At 37.5% G+C, this 23,343-nt stretch overlaps 1 protein-coding gene across 11 annotated transcripts in view; it reads left to right on the top strand.

The window, feature by feature from the left end:
* Positions 1–23,343, top strand: part of CCPG1 (cell cycle progression 1) — a 27,380-nt gene continuing 4,037 nt past the window's right edge. The window contains exons 1-12 of one of the 11 annotated variants that reach the window (XM_075431535.1): positions 1–102; positions 1,458–1,584; positions 1,679–1,731; positions 4,098–4,214; positions 4,655–4,726; positions 10,071–10,185; positions 11,130–11,209; positions 11,404–11,608; positions 12,617–12,712; positions 15,758–16,012; positions 19,514–19,635; positions 20,710–22,106. In XM_075431535.1, coding sequence (XP_075287650.1) covers positions 4,667–4,726; positions 10,071–10,185; positions 11,130–11,209; positions 11,404–11,608; positions 12,617–12,712; positions 15,758–16,012; positions 19,514–19,635; positions 20,710–22,106 — 2,330 coding nt within the window. In that variant the 5' untranslated portion in view covers positions 1–102; positions 1,458–1,584; positions 1,679–1,731; positions 4,098–4,214; positions 4,655–4,666. Of the gene's footprint in view, positions 103–768; positions 895–1,457; positions 1,585–1,678; positions 1,732–4,097; positions 4,215–4,654; positions 4,727–10,070; positions 10,186–11,129; positions 11,210–11,403; positions 11,609–12,616; positions 12,713–15,757; positions 16,013–19,513; positions 19,636–20,709; positions 22,107–23,343 lie in introns of those variants that run through there. The other 10 variants (XM_075431537.1, XM_075431545.1, XM_075431539.1 and 7 more) reach the window with 10 other exon arrangements.

The following is a 23,343-nucleotide window of genomic DNA, read 5'->3' on the forward strand; positions in this document are numbered from 1 at the left end:
AGGCGCGGCCCGCGAGGGTCGGTGTTGTTTTTGACGGCGTCACGGGCGGCCGCAGCTGGCGGCCCCTCGTCTGCGCCGGGCCCCGCACCGGGCCGCCCTCAGGTAGGCGGCGGGAGCGGCCCGGGGGGGGCTGCCGCCTCCCGGCCCGGCCCGGCCTGGCCTCGCCACCTCACGGGGAGCGCGGCGGTCGGGGGCGCGGAGGGCGCTGCCTGGAGCGGGGCGAGGCGCGGGGGCAGCCGGGGCAGCCGGTGTTGGTCGCGGGGAGCGAGTAACCGGGGCGCTGCGGGGCGGCCGCGCCTCGCCGTGGCGGCCGAGTGGGCTCCCGGGCGGCGTGCCCCGCCGTGCCGGCCCCGGCCCCGGCCCCGGCCCCGGCCGCCGGCGTTTGCCAACTTCCTCCTCCTTCCTCTGCCGCTGCTTCCCCGGCTGATGCAAGGTGCCGCGGCCCGTAACGGCGGTGACGGAGAGAAGCGACGGTGCTGGGGGGGGGCTGGCTAGCGGAAGCCCCGTTGGCCTTGGTGGGGAATGGTAGCAAGGAAATGGTCTGTATGGGTGGCTAAATATATTCGTGAAGGAGAAGGTTACTTTGGGGAAGAAATCATACAGCTTAGCAGAGATAATAACCTTGCAGGAAAACCCTGAAGTATAACTCCGCGGTAGAAGAGCACTGTGAGTTTTTACTTGGAATGACAGCGCAGCAAATCTAAAGAATACGGGTTCCTGTTGGTGCCCTGTTACTTATCTTTGTCAACGCTTATTGAGGTTTTTTTAACCTAGGAAATCCTCATCTAAGGCAGAAGAACTTAGGGGTTTGTTTAGACTGGAATGGTTATTCTGTCTGAGGCTGGTGTTTGTTCTGCTTCACAGAGGATAAATAGGATACGGTGTCTCATTTAGGTATGTGGGATAACTTGGTATTGCCTCATCAACATCTAGCTGTAAACTTTCATGCCTTGTGCTTCTGGTTTGCATTCCGCTAAGGTTAGGAAGGTAATTCACGCTTCTGATTCCCTGTCCCCCGCGCCCTTCCCCCCCACCAACATAGAGGTTGACTTCTGAATATAATGGATGTTTATTTTGTCTAGATAGGGATTTAAAAGGCGATGTCACTGAGAGTGTAGGACGTTTGTGGGCCTGAAATCAGCCTAGGAGTTTAAACCAGAGTATAGAAGAAATTGAACTGTGCCTTTCTTTTGAAAAATAGTGGCGATGAAGGTGGGTGGTGGGAAGCCAAACCAGTGCAGCTGTCTGTGGGAAGGGTGTGTTTGTTTTTTTCAATTTTTCCTTCTGGCTTGGCTTGACGTACAGGAGATGTGGAATACTCTACTATATCCTCCGGTTATCCCTGCTGTTATTGGACTAGAACCCGTTAGCATCATCTTGGTTCGTTAGGAAGTTTTCAGGCTTCATGTCTGTTTAATACCTGCCCAAAGCAACTTTTTTTTTTTTTTTTTTAATAGCTTGCATTTAGGAAGACAGTGCCAGCTGTATCCAGCACCTTTGGGCCGATACAAAAAGCCTCGCGGTTTGTGGTGGGTCTTTGGCATTTGATGGTGGAGAATAGAAGCTGGTGAAGACTTTGAGTAGGTCAGATCAGTCTTCTGCATTTCAGTTTACTTAAGGAACTGGATTTGACCTCAGGTTTAGCTATGACTTTGTGTGTTACATTAATCTTTTACAGAAATGAGCTGTTTACTCTAGCTGGTGTTTGAAGTTTAGAAAAACTGTACCAAGGTATTTTTTTATTAAAGCTTTTTAGGCTGTTTTGCTCTTTTAGAACTAACTAATTATAATTAATAAAATGCTTTACTTATGATAACTGTTTTACACGTGTATGTTTGCTGAATGTGCTTGTAGAAGTACAGTGACCCTAGAGATGCCTTTCAGTCTGATGCCATACTATAGCAGTTCTACTTGTAAACCTCAGTGATCTTGTAGTTACTCTTTTTTACTTCATTTTTCTTCTTGATGATAAAAACTTCACTATTTTGGAGATTGATCACCTGTATGCAGTTAAATATGCAGTATTAGTATAATATTCTGGTTGAATACAAGATAAGTAACTTTTAACTCAAGGCCAGCAAATAGTAGAAAATAATGATTATTTGTCTGCTTGTTTCTCTGTTTTGTTTTTTTTTTTTAATATTTCCTGATTATACTGATACCTACATAGTTAGGTCCCAAAGCTTTTGTTTGGGAAGGGAAGACAGGTGTTTAATGCTCCCTGAAGCCCTGAGGCTGTGGTTGTGTATTCAGTAGAACTGGTTTTAGCAGTGCTAAATTGCCTGCCAGTCTGTGATCTGGATGGAGAGGGAGAACACAATAGCGTTTATGTTGAGTTAGCCAGGGCCCACGATGAAATGCTGAGCTAGCTGGAGGAAGACAGACGTTACAACGTCCAGCACACAGTCTGCTGTTAAAACTTGCCCTTTTAAAATTTATAAATGCACTTGTATCAACAGATTTTTTTTTTTTGGCCCACTAAAGGATTTGCTTTATGTGACTTCATTGTTTTTCATCTAGCACTGAGATGCACTAGCACCGGAATTGCTGTGTTATGAAACCACAGCCTGAATTTCTTCCACAGCAGAGATCAGGCTCGCTAGTAAGATCTGGGTAGCCGCCTGTACTCTATCTGCCCCGGACCCTATTTTTTGTGGTTATGCAAAAGGCTTGGTTTCAATGACAATAAATTTGGTGCTCTTATGGTTGCTCTATTCACTGAACTGTAGAATAATTAAATGGAAATGTTTTTATACTGAAGAGAATTCTTACAAGATAATTTCACATCACCGGTACAGTTTTTGCAATGTAGCCAGCGATGTGTCTGATAGGTGGCAAGTTCTGGTGCTGGCAGTTACCTTCCTCTGAAAGGAGTGCTGCTGCAGAATGCCTGGTCAAATTAAAAATAATTTAATGACAGCAAGCAGATGTTATCATCTTATGAGAACTTTGAAATGCAGTCTTTGCAATTTGGGCGTTTGTTATTTTGATGATTGAAGACGTATGATTTAAGAAAAAATAACGAGTTAAAATTTTTTTTGATGATTGAATACATCATGATTTTAAAAAAAGCCCTAAACAACACAAACCAAAGTGCCCCTCACTCCTGATGTTCCCTCGCTGAGATTCCAGGAAAAGCACTAAGGAAGGAAGAAAAAGATCTAAATGAAAGCAACAACTGTATTCAAACTAGGGCTTTATAAGAAATAGATATCCAGCTTCTCTCTAAATTTGATACCCAAGTTGATTGCTAGTGGATATTTTTGCTTTATAAACTGTGATTGTGATTGTCAGCATTACCTTTTTTACAGAGGAACTCCAAATATGTTAGTTGAAGTTGATGAGGGAAAAGTGTTCTATTAGAAAAACAGGATAACTACCAGAATGCAGATATGTGAGATGTGTTTACTGTAATTTTTAGGAAACCTAAATGGAATCGGAAGTTTTATATTTTGTTGTGCAACACTCTAGCCACACTGGCATATTTAAATGTTCTAATTCAAGGTTTGTATTATTCTTTGTGTCAACAAATTGAGTGAAGACAGGATTGATGATAAAGCAAAGAGTAAATAAATTTAAACAAGTAGATGCTTTTTTGTGTTCTTCCCGGAATTAGCTAGGTGTGGGAAATAAAGCAGATGTGTGAAGTTCTCAGAACTCTCTGCTTTTGTAGAAAATGATGATTATATTGACAGGTTTATTGAACCATGATTTCTTTTGCTGTTTTATTAACACAAAATTAATTGGAAATTGTTCTGTTTTGGGCAAGTTTTTTCCCCCCCAAGATAAATCTATAGTAAGTTTTATTTAACAACTTGATATATTTTTATTTTAAGGAACAAGAAATGCATTAAATTTCTTTTTAAAGTCTTTCTGTTAGTTAAGAACTTTAAAAAAAATAATCTGGATGTGTAGCAATAATGAATACTCTGTATTCCTGGTACAGGAGAAAAATAAATGGGCAGCTGCAGCCAGACACCTCTCTTCTGCAAATAACTACCAAAGCCATCTGGTAGTATTGTAACAAGTAAAATTTGTACTTCTGGTTTTTTTGTTCTGCTTTTGTACTCACCAGGTTCTCTCTCAATTTTCTTCAGAATCAGTATTTTTAAGAGTACTTGAAAGGAGGGAAAGAAACATGAAACATTGTTTTGCCCAGCAATTGAAGAGAATTAGTTCCAAAAGATCCTAATTTGTACCTTCTCCCAGAAAAGGTGATTTTCTTGAATACAGTGTAGTTCCTGTGTGTGTAACAATTCAGAAATGACTTCACCTACTGAAACATGCCTTAAACAATGATGGTACAGACAAATTTTAAATTTAATTATTGATTTATTGGCTAGCCTTGTGTGAGTGTGTTTTTAGCTAGTCTAAGAGCTTTTTGGCTGGCTAAAATAGGTATGTTCCTACCAAAGATATATTTGCTCTGAGTATTAAAAAAACAAAGGGAAATACTTATTAAAAAATATGTATTTTCTTTCTAAACTTTTTTTTTTTTTTTTTTTTTTTTTTTTCAATTCCAGAATAACAGTTTGTGCATTAGTGTAGTGTTCTGTAACATCAGGATTTGGACTCTTCTGTTTTCTTTCTGTTTTTCAAGAGAGCAGTGACATTATGTACCTTGCATGTTAAAAGAATCTACTTTTACTTGCAGTGTGCTTGGAAAATGTCTGAAAATTCCAGTGACAGTGATTCATCTTGTGGCTGGACTGTCATCAATCATGAGGTACCCAATCTCAAATTAATAAAGTTCTTTCAGTTTAAGACTAGCCATATACAGTAAAATATTACTTCAGCTTTATAGTTTGTTTTGTGTGGAGTTTGCATATCAACAGAGAATATAGAAGAGAAATAATAAAACATAAAACTACTGTTCAAAAATGTGTATTCTGTACTATAGCTGATACAAATTTTGTTATTTAGAAGAATAATTTTATTCTTCAGAGATTTTACTTTGAAGAATTGCTAGAATTTTAATAAGATGCTCTCCTTTTTTCCATCTTTCCTGAAAACATTGACATTCTATGTAACTTGTCTGTAGTTGCTAATATATTTCTTGTTTTAATCTCCTAATTGTGTTCCCCCCCCGCCCCCCCGAAAAGGTTGGGAACAATGGACAGGAAAAACATCTCATGCAGAAGAAAATGATTCCATGATTCCTCCAGGTTTTTCTACCACTAAACTACCTGAACCTGGCTTCAGGAACAGCCCTCTGTCCTTACCTTCTGTCTTTCTTACTGTGAAAAACAGGATAGAGACAAATTTATACTCAGTGACCAGAATATTAGTAGAAGGCGTTTTCAAGGTTCATGTAAATGCTCTAGCCGTTATCTTTATATTTGTGCATAGCTGGCTGCTTTTTTTCCTAGCTGGAACAGTCTCTGTCTTTGAGTTGAGCCTCTGAGCTGGGGAGGTTGAGGACTGGCATTGACAGCTGTGTGATGTGCTGCCTCTGATCTGTTGTATTGCCTCACTCTGCTTACAGAATGCTTGGGCAGCTTGGAGAAAGACGTGCATAGGCCTGTTGGGTCTCATTTCCACGATTTTAAGCACTTTGATTTGCGTGGAATGCTGTTGTGCATTGAGAAGGAGAGATATGGGGAATTGAGGGCATCCTGGCGTCTCCGGAAATGAAGTCTTGCAAAGGCTGGTTGGAAATCCCTTGGAGAGAGTTACGTTACAGAGAGTGTGTAATGATCTATTCCATACCCAAGATACTGACATTTTCTGGGCTTTCTTGCCTCAGTTGGAGTCTGGGGGAAGCTACAGTGAGTAGAGGAATGCCAACATTTTATTAGGTTTACTGGGAAATGAAGGTGGTGGGAAGGCCAGACAGCTCTCCTTATATCTGTGCTGTGAGGTCAGGAATGAGAAGTATAGCCTTCTCCAAGCTTAAAATGATGATTGGTGAGGGCTGCCGTACTTCTGCGTGGAGGGTCTTGAAAACTGTAACAGCCTGAAGGAACCTTGGAGGTGGTAAGAGATCCTTCTGTGAGAATGTTTGAGTTTTGAAGTGACTTTCGTTTGTGTTTTCTAGGGACTTGCAGCAGTTTTTAGCACAAGTTCTTTGGAGTTCACGCTGGAGTTCCGGGTTTCCTTGGCCCTATTGTTCAGGCAGGAGAATGCAAGGCATAAAATGTGTTGAAATAACCTGGGTGTTGGCACCTTGTGGAGGAAGAGTTCATACCGCAGTGCAGGGCTGAGCTAGTGGCAGTAATTAAGAGAATTTTTTTTTTTCCATTAGCCAAACTGTCACTGAAGAGGTAGCTTCCACAAGGAAATATACAAAATTACCAATTACTGTGCAAGGAAGTTGTGATGGTAGATTGTGAGGCAGCAGCTAACAGACTGTGTGCAAAGTGAAAAGCTGTTCTTGATTCAGAATACTTGCTGTCTTTTAAAACTTATTCAGTTCATGTGTGGAGATCTGTCAAATTTGTATGCCTTCAGTTGTGTTTCTGTCCATCTTTTGATCTCTGCTATAGCTTGATTTATTAGGCATACATTTATTTGGGATGAAATGCTAGAATTCCCTCATTCTTTGATCAAGCCTTGGGGTGTAGCTCTTTGTATAGTCACTGTTATGTCTGCATAGCCCTGGGTTGATTTGTGTGTTTGTTTCCTGTCTTCTGATGTTTGACTAGTTGGCTAAAAGGACAGTGGCTTTATTAAAACAAAAGTAATTTTTAATTTCTAGTAGAATAAAGCTTGAGATAAAAGAAAAAAAGTGAAGCGATGAAATTCGTGGTTGCCTAGGTATCGACAGGGTAGGCGTCTGGGTCTGATGTTGGTTTCTAAGTTTGCATTGTATAGATCCAATCAATACAATCAGTGAGAGAGTGGTAATTCCTATGCCAAGGTCAGCAGTTACACTGGATCAAATGGCTTGCTGTCTTACCTCCACTGACTGTATTGACTGCAAAGGTGCCTTCAGCGATTTGCTCGGATGTAGGCACTTGAAGTTAGGTACGTTTATGTTTGAAGTAGGTACGATTAATGTTTTATCTTACTTTCCCCTAGTGGTGAGGCCCTAGCAGGCCTAAGCTGCTCAGAAACCCGGAAGGGCCCTACCTATTCGTGTGGACCTCCAATATACTGCTTTCCTTTAGTCCTGAGGTTTTTTGTGTCTCTTCAGATCTTGGTTAGTGTGTGGCTGTAGTATCGGGGTTTTTTGTTTGTTTTGTTTTTAAGTATTTAGCATTGTCTTGTCAACTGAGCGGGTTATTGAGCCAGAGTCCTCCAAGAAAATGGGTTAATTCTTTTCCTGGAATGATGCTTTCATATTGGCTGGCTGTATCTTCTTATGCCTGCCCCAAAACATTTTCAAGGAACAGTACTTGAGAAATTTCATTCACAGGAGGAAACCAGGAAATAGTGGGAAGAGATCTTGGGTATTGATCAGCTGTTTCTCCTTCACTGCATGCTACCCCGTTTGCAGATTATAATTCAAAAGGCAAGCCATTACAAGCTTGTGACTGTACTCAAGTTTTGGAAGTTTGGCTTCAAAAGCAAGAGATACGGTTTGTGGCTTATAAATGCTGGGCCATGGTTTCATTTCTGTTGACAACAAGGTGGTATTTAAGAGATGGTTACAACTTCTTTTCCTTGTTTTGCGTTGGATGACAAGTTGGGAATCCTGACATCAAAAGAGAAACAGAAAAACCCACTCATTCCAGTCCCCAAGACTGAGCGGGATACAGGAGTGCACAGGCTGCTGAACTCTACATATGTCTGATAAAAGTGAAAGGATTTAGGAGTTTGCCACAACAGTTGGGTTACTCAGCTGTGAATTGCAGACTTTATTTTCATTTTTGGGATGGTTATTTTACGCTGTAACTGAATATGCATTATGCAGTCTAGATAAACTAACATAATACAAGATTATAGGAAGGCAGGGATTTGTCTAGCCAAAGCAGAACAGATTTCTGTGGCGTAGAGATTTTCTGTTCCCAGTTATTCTTCCCTGATTAAAAGAAATAAAATAATTCTGTTCAGAGTGGGAAAACACTGGTGTTTCAGAGCTCCCATTATTGGTATTCTCCCAGCAAGACAGCTTTGAATCTGAGCATGAAGAAGGGAGAACGAATGGGATGGCTAGGTACCCTTCCCACTGGTTATCCAGGGAAGGGCTGACATGTGGACTACTGTATACTTCAGGGAAATGATTTTCATGTTTAGGAAAGGGATAGAGCTAAGGACTAGACAAATTTGGAATACTATAGTATTACTTTCTCATATATTATTGCAACCTGTATTGAGGATGACACAACAGAAGGAGCTTCTGGGTTTGCTTTGCCACTTACAAAGGCACCCAGTTAAGAGGGGCAAGAAATATCTATTGGCTCGATTCAACATCCGCTTTGCACAGAGAGATGATGGGGTGTATCGTTGGACTACCCTTAAGAAAGGGCTTGCTAATTTTGTGTAGTAGTGTAGGAAATTGAGTGTAGTGAGGAGAAAATATCCTTTCACAACCTCTTCACTGCTGATGGAGAAGGGTGATGGAGGTCTAGCAACAGATTAAGTGAATTGGAGAGTTCAGATGTCCACACCAGACCGCATGTGTTTAAAAAAGGATGGCTTACCTTGTACTTGGCTAGCCCAGTTTCTTGATATTTTAGCTAAAATTTTAATCTGTTTTAAGATATATCCCTGATGCTTGCCTTGTTATGGAACCTTGGCAAACTAAATTTTTATTACTCTTCCTCACAACTTAAGAAACGAAAGTAATGGTTCCATTACACCAGAGAACAATTGTCGCATAATAAATCTGTGTACCTATCTATGAATCCCAGCCAAGCTGAAACCCCCAAATAGTTTTGTATTTTCTTTCCTGACATTTTACTCAGATTTTGCTAAGTTACTTATGATTGAGTGGTGAATTTCTGCAAAACATTTGAGATCAGTTGTGATACTTTTGTAGTCAAAAGAAAAAACATACAAAGTATTTGTCAAATTACTGAGGCAGTTAATTTTTTTAACCCTTTTAAAAAGGAACAGAACTTTGTAAATGTGATTGTAGAATGCATCTTATGCAACTCTTTTTGAGTTATCTAACCTTCCTGAAGTATGGTCTTCTCTTAAAAGAAAAAGAAGTATACATACTTGCTTGGGTCCTGAAATGAGGTGTTTAGGGAAAGTGATCTGGAAGTATTACTACTACTGTAATTTCACACCTGCTGTTGCAAAAATAACTATCTGTTTACAAAAACAGCTCAAGTTATTTATGGATCAGAATGACTTAGTATTTTTCAGTTGTGTTTTGCATGTTTATGATAACCTTGCTTGTGTTCCATCAGTTCTTTTAAACAAAAATTACAATATGAAGGTTAAATATTTAGAGTTGTCAACCATATTGCTTGCCTTTAGTGCCCTGCAGTCTCCATGTGCTGTTTATCTTCAGTTCCTGTTTTGCTCTGAGGTTATTTCTGACTGGCAGCTGACTAGTAACTAAGGCTGGTTTCTGGATTAAAGACAGAAATCCAATTTAGAGATTGTATAAATATATGTTTTCATGGTGTCAGAGATGTACTGTTAAAACAGCCATTCAACTTTGCTGACAGGAATTGAGATGGAGTAGAGTTATACACACTTTTTTCCTGGTACTAGTACTTACTAGAGTTCATGGTGGTACTCCTGAAGTTCCATTTTTTGGGGAGGGTGTGTATTTATATACATAGACATGTGTGCAAGAACTAGATCCCATATTCAAAACCCATTTGACAACCTCCTCTATTTCTCTGAATTCTATTTAATAAATAGGCCTAATAAAGCTGATAGGAAATAGTTACTTAAAATACTTAGCATAGTTGTTAATTGATGCCTAAATTGCCTTTTCTTTTTTCTAGAATTGCCCTCCTCTGCCTTTTTTCAGTCATGGTCATGAGTGTTACACATTAACAGTTGATCTCTAGTTAGTTAGTTGGTATTTCTCTTGCTTTTTCTTTGCTTAAAATCTTATTCCTTTTTAAAGGTTGTTCTTCTCTTCTGTTTTTACTGTTAATGTTCTCTTTGTAACCCTTTGAAAACTCCAGTAACTGTAATGGTCGTTTAAAACTCTTCAACTCCAGGGCTCTGACATAGAGACAGTGACTTCAGAAAATGGAAGCACAAATGATAACCATGAGTTTGTTTCAGAAGAATATGTTTCTTTGCAAGAAGTGGAGCAACCAATAGATTTGCAAGGTAAGATATTAAAAGAGGAGCAGTTGCATGAAAGAAGTGTCTATTTTAATAGAGTTTGTATACTTTGTAGGCCTCTGTCAAAGTACTTGCTTCATCAGTGTTACAGAAAATATTCAGTCATCAACTTTACATATTTTTCCTTGAAATAGGTTAAATTAGTTGAATGTCTTTTACTTCGTCAGTGCTTTAGATGTCTTATAGAACAGTATGCACTGGTGTTGTTGGAAGATAGTTTATAGAAGTGCTATTGGTAAAAGAAATTTACTATATTAAACATTCTTTACTAATGTCATAGATCAAATAGGAGTGATTTGGAAGGAGCCATCAATGCTTTTATACCTAAAAAATAATATTGTGGCATTTCTTGAGTTGGAAGTGTAGGTCTGGTGCATATTAATATAATGAAAATCTTTCCACTTATTTTAATTATGAAATTTAATACTCAGTTTGTTAATAGTGGCATGAGAACACTGACTTGACAGGTTCAGCTCACTAAATTTCAGCTTGGCCATGTTTCTGAATTCATAACCTCTGCTTGTAGAAACGGAACTAGACATTCAAACTCCAATGACTATCTGGAAAATATTTTAATTATGCTAGCCTAGAAACGTATTGTGGTATCAACTTAGCGTATAGTGTTGGTTTTTATCTAACTGTGCTTTTCATTTATTGATTACTTGCATTATGACCAGTATGAGCATTTCAATTTAAGCACCCTCCAAAGCGTTCTATTACATAATGATGAATTGGATTCTGAGGTTTGTTAGAGGGGTACTAAAGATGAGATTTAGTGTATTTTTAGAAAACCTTCACTGATATGAGTAGATAATAGAAATCTGTCACAATTATACATATATTAATACTGTTTGGGAGTGGGCATAATTTGTGGAGTTACTGGTTTTAATCCCATGTTTCTTTGTTTTTTCCTGCTTTTACTGGTGTAGCTCAGTGCAGCAATGAAGGAGAGGTACCAGTGGTAGATAGTACTCTCCCAGCTTTTGAGGAAACTGAGACAGTTCCAGAGGTAAATTACATTACATTGTTCAGAAGCTTCTGTAAGCCCTATCTAACCATGCTAAGCAATGTTTTGAAGGCATTAAAAGAAAGATAACTTATTTTTCCTTTTTTTTTTTTAAAGCATTAAGGATTCTTGCTATTTTTAAAAATTACTTTATATTGTATGTATTTGAATAATTTTTACATTGTCCATTTCCCTAGGGAAAGAAAGAAAAAGTCCCTGATGATGGGTCTTGCATTGAAACTATTAGCGATGACTCTGACATTGTTACACTTGAAGCCCCAAAACCAGAAGAAACTCCAAGTCAGGAGGAAGCTCCAGCTGATGATGAAGTTGGAGGTTCAGAGGATTTTAACATGGGTTCCTCCTCTAGCAGTCAATATGCGTTTTCCCACCTAGAAACTGGTAAGAGCAATAAGTTACTAGGCAATGGTGTGCAAAAATGTCACTGGGGTGTGGGGGGAATCTTTGCTTAGGGAACCTTCTTGGTGTGGAGAGGGGAAAAAAACATGGTCTTGTTGTCTATGTGTCCAAGTATTTGCAGTCTGTAGGACAACTCTAGTTGCCCTAACTCGAAAACTTTGTCCGAATATATGTCTGCAGTCTTTTTATTTGAAAGTATTCTCTCCCATTAAATGTTCACTATTTTAAATAAAAAGTAAATTTCTAGCATATTTTGGAGAATTAACGTGGCTTTTAGTTCATAGAACAGTTGTAGCTTGTCTCATGGCAATTTTTTTGGCTTTTATAGAATTGTCGTAAATAACCGGCAACTGGGAGAGAATTGATTTTGGGGCCATGATGGCTAATAGCAGCATGACTACAAAACCTTTTTGCTTACCTTCATAGCTATGTAGAATATATATGTATACTTCTAAGATACTCCCAGTACTCAGCAGAAATGCGATGGGTGATATTGAAGAGGAAGGATGTGAATATTTGGCCAATTAAAAACAAACAAAAAGCCAACAAACCCAAACAAAAACCCCTTACTGTTGTGTTACTCTTATCTAGTTCTCTAGTCTTCCTTTTTAATTCTGTTTGGCTGCTTATTTGTAGTCTTTTCTGTTCTCTTTATTCTCTGTAACACTTTTGTATACTGATTTTTACCTTTCAAAGTAAGTTTATTACAAGAGCAGGATTTTTCTTAAAATACTGTTTTATCTTAAAAGTAGAATAAAGCATCATTAAAGGTTAATGTATCAGTGTAGCATACGGTGGAATCGCAAAATGACAGCTTAGCATCTAATAATGACCAGTAATATTTCATAGCAAAGCTGTCACCTTCTTTATGTCTTCTGGATGGTTTGACTTAATTTTTAGTTTAAAATTTAGTTGGCTTTCTTTTTTCTTTTAAGGCTGAATTCTAAAACTGTTTTTATTTCCCCCCCGCTATGTTTTTGTACACAAAAGTCAGTTGGCTGGAGAAGCTGAGGAAGATTCCTGATTGTGTAAGGGGATGGGGAAATGAGGTGAAAGAGCATGTGTCTCGCAGTCTTCCTTTCCAAGGTGGTGTGATTAAATTTGATCAGCTTGTGTAAAGCTGATTGCTTGTGGTTTGCATGGAGTGTGCTTAAAATTATCAGTAACAATCTGACTTGATCTTGTAGTAGTGATATTCCAAACAGATGCTGAAAGCCAGTCCTCACTGAAGAATTTGGCTAAGCTGTCAGTGCTTTATTTGCTTTTTTTAAAAATGTTGAATTTACATGTGAATTTGGAGTGGGCACCAGTAAGTTTTGTAATACATTTTAGTATGTGTGCTTGACCATTTAAATGAAAGGTTCTTGTTGGTTTCCAAATCTATGTGTGACTGGCAAAAAGAATTTCTTCCTTTTAACTTAAGCTGATCTCAGCATGGTCTTTAGTGCTGTGCATTTGATTGACAGTCTGGAGTACTTTTGCATTACTTTTAAATGCCAAACTTTTAGCTGTCAAAATTTTTGTACCACTTTTTGGCAATGGAAGTCTTTGCCATCCACTTCTTGTTGAGCTTTCTATTGTGCTGGAAAAGGAGGAGCTTCAGATGTTCCTAATGTAGGTACTAAGACGTTCTACAAGAATTTTCTGCCACTTTTACTTGCAAACCAATTCCTGGCTGTCTTCACCATGCATCAGAAATGTCTTAGTACTGCTTTGTGAATGAAGTTAACTAGCAGCATCGCTCATAGAGTGAAATAAACTGCATCTAGGCTTGAGATGTGTCTGTTCAGAAGTGTCAAAAGAACATCACATTGTTACTTCATCTGGTTTCTAGTGTAGATCTGACACCTCAAAATCATAGCAAAAGCTAGAATTTTGGACTGCTACTGTGGTCACACTTTGTTTCATTTATATTCCTTTTCATCCTGTGAATGTTAGAGTACAGCTTTGCACGGAGTTATTACAGCAGCTGTAAGGCAATGTCATTCTTGCCTGAAAGCATAATGCTGTTGACAGCTTGCCAGTAAGTGCTTATGAATGGCTCTAAGTGTCTTACAGCTTCTTCTCTTTGCTTTCTGATTGTTTTGATTTTTTCCCTTTCCTATACTTCGCTGTCAAGTGTATATTAAAGAATTTCCCGTTTGGCTAGAAGCAGCTTGTTCCTTAACCACTTTTGTATTCCATATGTGTAAGGTTCTTTGGTTGCTGAAAAAACTCTAAAAAACCCAAATAAGCAATAATAACACCTATCTTACTAAGTATGTGCTGTATTATCCTTTATAATGTCTGACCTCTGCATGCTAGTAAGAATACCTCTCTCCTGACTAATTTCTGAGTGCTTGTCTTCATTTTCCAGGACTGGGGAAGTATGCATCTGTTTAAATGACTGATTCTAAAATGTCATTTTCTGCCAAGCTATAAAAATTCATTTAAGAATCTGCACGTGAAGTAGCTGTTTCAGTGATTTGTCTTTGTTGCAGTATCTGCTTGGTCAGTCTGGTTTGACTAATTGACAAAATAGATTTTTTTTTTTTTTTTTTTTTTTTAGTAAGAGGGGAAATTACCTTGCGTTATTTGACCTGTTGCTTGTCCGTGGAGTCAGAAATTAGACATGTATTCCAGATACTAATTGGTAATCTTTTCTGGGGTTAATGCCATCACTTCTATTAAGTTGGAATTTATTTTCAGCAAAGAATCTTAACTGGTAATGCTTTTTATAGGTACTGGCTAGCACTGCTTTGGCATTCTTGTCTATTCAGTGATGTGTGCATGGCTTTGCTCAAACAAATGATTTTCAGTTGTGAAATGTTCAAGGACAGTAATTCTGTATTTTTTACATTTGAGTGATGATCTCTGATATGAGAATGAACAACTTAATTTCTAGAAGGGGCATTAGCATTGTGTAATTATGGGCATCAAATTTGGAACTGTCTGAGCAAGAGTACTTTGTCATGTGCTGGAGACTTCATTGATCACATTCAGTCTATTTCAGGCATGTGAATTAGGTATGCAAACATAGATAATTTGAAAGCTTTTTTTCCACCCTTCTGCTGCTCCCCCTTGATATTTGCCTGACACTTGAAAATGATGCTTTCAAGGGAGGGAGTTTAAATAATCATTATGTATATACTAGATTATATCAATTTATTTACAGTACAGTGCAGCAAGAATTTGTCCCACTAATACCAACAAGCAGTTACAGCTCTCTTGTTATTTTCGCAGTTAGATTTTGAGCCATAGAAAGATGAACATACAAATGGTATCACAAATAGTATTTTACAAAAATGATATAAAAGATTTTTTTTTTATGGTTAGAATTTGTTCTTAACTCAGATCTTGGCTGATCGAGTCTTCCAAAACATCATTCAGGCAACAGAAGCATTTTGGATTCAGTGTTAGGGAGGGACAAACACAGAAGCACCTGAGTGCTGCTTTTTGTGTCCAGTAGTGGTTGAAAGTGGTTTTTTTGAAAGGCTGGTAAAGATGTTAATAGGTAGTATATGGTAGCTATTAAAAGTAAACAAAATTACATATTTAAATATATTTGCAATGCAGAGTTTTGCTTGGATATTTATAATGCCTCCATTAATGGAGCTTTAATTGAATTTTGTCTGCAGATGCATGTAGATCGCAAAAGTTTTTTGAGAGAATATAATAGAACCACGCCTGTCTTTTAGGAGACTTTCTTTTAGCAAGCCTTTCTGTTATTAAATACTTCAGTCTCAATATCTCTAAAAGAAGGAAGAGTGAATTCTTAACCTTTCCACTTCACCAGAATTTGCAGAGGCAGTATGTATAGATGCTTTAAGAGGCAGGATTGTCTGAAAGAAACACTTATCTAGTGAGTGAATTAAAAGGGATGGGGAAGTGCTGTACAGTTTTTTTGCTGACGATTTCTTGATTCTTTATATTTTTCTTTTAAAAAATGACTTTTTAACTTTGGAGATCAAGCATTCCTTGCATAATATCCAGTATACACTATCACATTCAGAATTTTAATTTTGTTTTATTTGTGTTCTTTAAGATAAATGCCAAATACATTTTGCATAAATATGATGGATTTTGGTACTCAAATTGATCTTTAAAGCAACAATTAATATGTTATAAAGACTGTTCTATGTCGGTTTTCAGTTTTTTCATCTCAGGCTAGCAACGATGAGTCAAGTAGTGACGAAACTAGCAGTCAGTCCAGTCCCACAGTACGAAAACGTCGGGCTAAGAAGAGACTGATCTCCAGCTCCGAGGCTGAGGGTGGGTGCCCTGCTGAACCGGAGTCTGAACCTCCCGGAGAAGAGCAGCATAAGCACCAGTTCAGTAGTGGCCTTAACAGATGCATCATACTAGCTTTGGTGATTGCAATCAGCATGGGCTTTGGACACTTCTATGGTGAGTTTATAGAAAACAACATACATAGAATCAACATCTTGCATAACAAAGACCATTTTATTGTAACTCTGACTTTTTTTCTTGTTCTCTGCTAACAATCTAAACCTAAAAATGAGAAAAAGCAACTGCTAATGTGTGGATAATATAGGGAGGCCCTTCAGCGGTTCAATTGTATTTAATATACACTACTTTAAAGTAAACAAAAATATTTTTGGTTGCCCTTCCAGTTAGAAATGTCGTGTTATTATCATGATGCAGTGTCTACCCTTTATTTTTCACATTTTTTCTTTTGAAATAAATTTGTGGTAGTGCCTATCGTTCCGAACAGCAGAGTTATTTCAGGCTTTTGTCCCCTAAGTACTCATCTGGTAAATGTGAGAGCAAGGCATATGTTTTTTTAGAGGAGTTCATAGTATCAATATTTTTCTCTGTCCAGTGGAGAAAAATAGGCTGTAGTTGTCCTTGCAGTTCCAGAGTGGTTTAGGGAATCCAGGATAGCAGCAATTTTTCTGTATTCGGTGTGTTGCCTAAAGTTAAACATTACATAGATTGTTGCTACATTTAATGAAACAGCCGGACTCAGTACAGACCTAAATCTATGCAGTGCAATCCTGATCTTCTAAGATACATGTGTTATGATAAAAATAATAGAGGGCATTTATTTTTAATAGTAGTTTTTCTGAGTAATTTTATATGAAAACGTGCTTTCGTAAGAAGACTTGTGATTCAGTTTGGAACTGGGAATAGGATTCTAATTGGATTTGATTTTTGACTAATTGCTAGGGGTCTAAATTTTGTCATTTATTTTGAGACTTACACTAATTTTCACTTGACCCTGGTATTTTTTGTTCTTAGGTAAACCTGAAGGTAAGAGTCATGAGTGATGTATGGTGGATGCTGTGCTTGCATTCAGATTTCTGTATTAAGTTGTGTGTGTGTATGTGTACACACACATCCATATATGTATGCATACTTACATTAAAAAAAAAAAATCAAGTCTTAAGAATTACTAGTGTATGTGGGATTATAGGAATGACTAATCCAGTTGTGTAAAATACTTTTTTATTTGGCAGCTGCAGCTAGTAGTAGCTGGTGTAAAAACTGATTGATATATACTGGCATGCTAGAAGCAGAGAGGAGCACAATGGCTAGGCCAATCTTTGATAGTGATTTATGGTGGTAACTTGAGGTTTCAGTTCTGTTCATCATTTTACTGTGTTTAAATTGGGGTTAATGATAAATACTATCCTTTTAAAGAATTTTGAGATCTATGGATGAGAAGTACATTTTGGAAATGTACTCAGAGTCATATCTTTATTAGGGGATTCACTTTGACTGGTTCATTCATTGAATCTGTACTTCTAAATAAAAATTGCTGTCACTGATGACAGTGCTGACAGCATTCTCATCAGAAAGAAGGCAGCTCTGTGTGGCTTTAGTTTTTGCCTCTGCAAGTTGAAGTTCTTCATGAATAACTAATCTTTCTACCACTACAAAGGAAATCAAACCCAGCTTTCGATCTTCCCGAGTTTTGTTTGCTTTTTATAAACACAAACTCCTGAAGAGAAATCCATCTCCCTAGAGGACTGCTTTGCATTTGTGATTTGGCTTGCAATGAATATTTTCCACAGCAGTCTTTTAATGCCAGGCTAATTGTCATGTAAGAGGATTGGAAAGGGTTACTTTTTAGGAAATTACTTTTTTTTTTTTTTGGATCAGTATCAGGATAGTGTTTTCCATTTAGCTAGAGCTCCAGGACCCCTTTAAGACTTTTAAAGATTCAGAAAGCAACCAGGATTAGGTTTGAATCAATAGCTGTATCCTAATCAGCATTAAACTGAGCTAGCTGGCTTTATGATGCTCTAGGAAAGAGATCTGAAAGAGGGCAAGCTTTCCAGGAAAAAAAACTGTAAAAGCTAAAGTTGGGAAGCCCTTGCCAGAAGAGTGTCTCCTTACTGACATGCAGATATTTTTTTCTTTAACCAGAATCTGCAAAAGAGAATCTTGCTGTAATGCTAGGAGTTTGGATAGATAACTTAAAAAATCTGAAGGATACTGTGACTTAGAGTACTGTCTGGAAACACAAACCAATTACTGAGAAGTGGTACCTCATTACGTACATTTTCAGTGTCTTTGTGAGCTGTTCTGTGTTGCTAAATGTCATTTTTGCATCCTATATGTATATTATAATTCTTGGTAAGGAGAGAAACAGATGTTAAGTGATTGCTTGTAATTCAGATTCCTCTTAACATGAACCATTTGTACTAAATGATGATTTTTCAGGGGCAGTCTTCAGGCTCTTAGGATCAATGGCCTTCTTCAAAAGTATTTATAAAACATAAATATGAAAAACAAATTTACTGTCAGTATACTTAAATTCACTTATGCAAGGATCTGTGCTTCCAGTGTGTGTTTATTAGGACTCTGCAGATTAAAATCATTGCTGTAAAAACGTTGCTTTCCCTTAGATGAATTGAACTATCAAGGTTCAACTTAGTTTAATAGAGCACTGTCTGTTTTTTAAGTTCGTACTTGACAATACCTTAAATAGAAATTAAGACAGCACAAAAAATTCCTCAGTGTAATAGTATTTATAGAATTCCTTCTGTTTAATAATACACCCCCGCCCGCCACCAAAAACAGAGATAGAACTCTGCATATGCTGCATTGGTGTGGAAAGAAATACCTAAAACTTGCAGTTGCCATCTGCTGTAGAGTCAATTCAAGAAAATACTAAAAGCAAAGAAACAAAAACTACATCAGTGTTAGGATTTACAGAACGTGTGTATAGGTAGGGAAGTAACAGTGAAGAAGTTTTACTTGATGGCAAAAATTGGTGGCTAGTACAATGGAGATAGTTTTTCAGAAAAATAGTGTGTCTCATCCTTTATCTGTCAAGTGAAAGACAGGACATTTGCTCAGCCTTCACTCATGGATAAGAATGACAAGATAGGGCCTGCAAATGCTTGCTGCTTTGTAAGCAGTAATTGTGTTTCTGCTTGAAAGTTTAAATACTGGGCTAAGATCCTCTTATTCATGTAAACTTTACTTAACAGTAAAAGTTGTAGTTCTGAAATGGATAATGCATGGACTAATGATCTCCCTTTTATATCCCCATTGGCTTGCATGTTACTTAAAAAAGACAAAAAAATTACACACATCCTCTCCTCCATAACTTTCCTTGTTTTGTATCTAACTTAATTCTGTGTAGTGTTACAAAATTCCTTCATTTGTTGTCATCAAATAAAAGACAGCAGATTTTTGGGTCTGAGAAATTATTTTTCATTGGAAGAAACAGAATCAGTACAATCTGGTAATAATCTGGTTTTACAAGCTTTATTTTGTTACAGTTGAACAGTTACTAGTAAGTACTGGGCAGAAATTGCAAGGGAAGAATGCTTGTGAATTTGCAGAGAAAATGAAGATGATGTTTAGGCTTGTCTGGTCCTCTGATTACTTAACGTAAGCCAGACTATCAAATGAAAGTTTTTATCTTCGTAGGTACAATACAGATCCAGAAACGTCAGCAGCTGGTGACAAAGACACGTGAATTAAAGGATATGAAAGATGACCTTTACCAGTGCCAACAAGAGCAAGGAGATAAAGTGCATCATAAAGTGGGGGTAGGTATGAGTGTAGCTGGAAGTCACTGGGTTATTCTGTTACTATGTGTGTAATTTACATGAAATGAAATTAATTTATCACACAAATCCATTACATTTTTTTCTTTAGTAAGTTCTTTCCGAGAATGTTCTTTTTCTTTCTCCTGAATTCTTGACAAAAATTTTGGTTTTTGATCAAATTTGTTATTGGAATGTATTTAAACATACTGTTTTTTATGCATGTAGTCTAGTAGGTACCTGGACACAGAGATTGTCTCTTTCCCTATGTATAATGCCAGGTTGTCATTAATGAACACAGCTGAAGTAGAACATGCTGGTGAAAACCTATTACAGGTTGAACCTACAAGTTTTGTCAGTTGCTTTCTAAATTGTCAATGGTTATTAACTTTTTAAATACTTAACCTGTACTTTTAGGGTTTTTCTAATGTTGGATCATTTGGAGAGAAGATTAGGGAGTGCTTTGTGTGTGTGTATGTCTTTTAAGTTTTCTTTTATGCTCCAATAACATTCATACATAATTCAGTATCTTTAGTTCTAGAGTTTGTCAAGGATGCCAAGAGACTGGGGATATCCTTTTCTGTTCGGATATAGTTACATGAACATGTATTTTCGGCAGCAAATTTGGTTCAAAATCAGTTCCTGAATTTCTGCCCCATCTGCTGAATGCCCTTGCTTCTGCTAATGTATTTGGTTTTGTAATCTGTAAACCCAGTTTTCTGACCATAAATCAACAGCAAACATGCACATTTTAATTTCCTTTTCAGATGGATCATTCATGTACCCAGTTTACTGTCCTTCAGCTAGTTAAACCAATACAAGCAAGGGGTAATGACCTCTGGTTGGAAGGGGGAGCCTCTCCCATGGTCTTTGTTGCCAAGAAAGTGTTTGTGTGTGTATCTGAGATAAACAAACCAGTTCTATTTTTGCATCTTGCTGCAACATGTGTCACAGCATCTGAAATGATAAGTAAACTCTCAGGGCTACATTGGTCTTTCATCTTTCTAGATGGAATTGTAACAATTCTAATTGTAGTGTTTTTGCTTGTTCTCTTTTTGTTTGTATTGGTCACTCAAGGGAGATCTTGCCACATGTTTGACCTCTACTGATGTGGAGAAGAAATCTTTTGAATCTCAAAAAAAAAGTCTTGCTGTGGAAAATCAGCATTTAAGAGAATCTCTAGAAAAGGAAGAAAAAGCTTTGGCCTCACTTCAGGAAGAATTAAGGAAGCTAAGACAACAAATTAGAAACTTAGAAGATAAAGGTACTAGCACTGAGTCTATTGTAATGGAAAATCAGAAACTAAGGGAACATTTGGAAGAGGAAAAGCAAAGAAACCACAACTTTCTTAGGCAAAAGGAAACACTCTTTGCTGAGGCACAGATGTTAAGGAGAGAACTGGACAAAGAACGTCATGTTACAGAAGTTCTAAAAAAAGAACTGGAACAGTTAAGTTCCCATCAAACACCTGACAATGCTAATGATGATGACACATTAAAGGAAAATCAAGAAATAGAGATTCTTCGAGGAAGACTAGTAGAACTAGAAAAAAAGCTAAACTTTGAGCAACAACGCTCTGACTTGTGGGAGAAGCTGTATGTTGAAGCGAAAGACCAAACTGAAAAACAAGAAGTGAATGAAAGGGGACAAAAGAAAGGTGCTAAAGGGCAAAGTAAGACTAGAAAGAAATCAAAGGAATCATTTTTTGGTTCAGTTAAAGAAACTTTTGATGCTATGAAAAATTCCACAAAAGAGTTTGTAAGACACCATAAAGAAAAGATTAAGCAGGCTAAAGAAGCAGTGAAAGAAAACCTGAAAAAATTCTCTGATTCTGTGAAGTCTACGTTCAGACACTTCAAAGATACCACAAAAAACATCTTTGATCAAAAGGAGAAGTCGTCAAATGATAGAAGACACGCAGCAAACAAGAAAGCTCGGACTTTTTACCGAGAACATAACTCTTACGAGAATCTGAAGCATGTGTATTACAGGGGACCTGACATGCCAAAAGAATTCAAAGATGGAAGAAAACATCAGTTTACAACATTTGAAAAAGATACAGATTCACAGAAATGTCTCCATGACCCTTCATGTAATAGAAAACATCACTTTGTCCTAAAGGGCTGCTCTGGTATTTTTGAATGTGCTCACCAAGAATCTCTTAGTCTCTTTAACAGAGTATCGGATCCTATCAGGGTGGATGAATTTAGTAGGTTAATGAAAAAGTATTTGCAACAAGTTGTACATAACTTTCATCACTGGAGAGAACTAGAAAATTTCATCAATAAATTTTTTCATAACGGGCTATTTATACATGACCAGATGCTGTTCACTGATTTTGTTAATGATGTCAAGGATTACCTGGAAGATATGAAGGAATACCAAAATAATAATGAAAAGCTTTTTGAGGATTTGGACAAATATGTCTACAGATACTACTTTCATTATGATAATTCACCCCAATATGGACCCAGGTTTGTTTACATGTTTCCTGAACTTGTTAACACGATGTAGTCTTTGTAAAGACAACTAGTGTCATTGTTCTAAGAGGTGCTTTTCTAGCATGTATGTATATATGTATGTACATATATCCATGCTAGAAGACTTTCTGAAGGATTCAATGGAAATACCAGATTATGTTATATAAAATGGATCTGTAGTACCTTATATATAAATTTTGTGTGTGTGTGATGTTAGTTTGGGAGGCACTACAGATCCACTGTATGTAGCACAATCTAATAGTTCTACTGAGTTACTTAGAAAACTGTGTAACCGCAAGTAGGTTTACTTTAGACTGAACAGCTGTGATTCCCTCTCTGATGGAATGAACAGCTGGCTTAGAAGAAGCTTAACTAGGACTTCCTTGTTGTCCTTCACAAATGAGAAGGATTTTGGCTGTATTTGAGCAGTCTCGAAGTCCTGTTCTGGCAGCTGTGATGGCTTTTCAGGAATTGCACTACACTTTTGTAGGTTAGTAAAATACTGAGCTCTGATGCTCAGAGCAGAGCTACTCAAATGGCAGGCTTTAGTTCAGATCCTGACACTGACTAAATTTTGTTCAGATTTGCTTACAAAGGTCCTTGGCATGAATTGTTTCCTACATTACTTTCCTGTATTTAATGGTGTTCTGAGGGCTTCCACAGAGCAGTTGTAGTATGCTGCCTGGCTGGCCTAAAGGAGCTAGATACAGTGGATGGTTTCTACTGCATAGACACTGATGAAAGAAAGTTAAGCAGCCTTAATACATTGTGTGGAACTTGCTCTTTCTGGAACACTTGCATATATATTTTATGTGGCTTTTAATATCATTCCTGTTACAAAATTAGCTATATAGTGCCTTGTGCTAATGTTTATTCTGATCAGGTAAGAAAAAACGTGATTAACTAACTTATAAATAACACAAGAAGTTGTCCTTGTAGACATAACAGAACTTTTTCCTGGGCTGGTATTCAGTGCAAAGGATATTTAGTGCTTAGATCAAGGTGCAGTTCTTCAGTCAGGTTTCTCTTCTGGACTTGTGTTGTTTATTATTGCATGTGTTTATTGCAGCAGGAAGTCTCAATACTTAACACTTTGGGGTTACTAAATATTATGTGAGGTAGTACTGTCTCTTTTAAGTTTAACCATGAGGATGATCCTCATATTATCAGCTACCAAATAGCCTTTTTAACCTCACTTTTGAGTACGTTAATTCGGTTTGCAGAAAAACAG

The sequence above is a fragment of the Opisthocomus hoazin genome, chromosome 10 (assembly GCF_030867145.1).
Source record: "Opisthocomus hoazin isolate bOpiHoa1 chromosome 10, bOpiHoa1.hap1, whole genome shotgun sequence".
NCBI classification, from domain to species: domain Eukaryota; kingdom Metazoa; phylum Chordata; class Aves; order Opisthocomiformes; family Opisthocomidae; genus Opisthocomus; species Opisthocomus hoazin.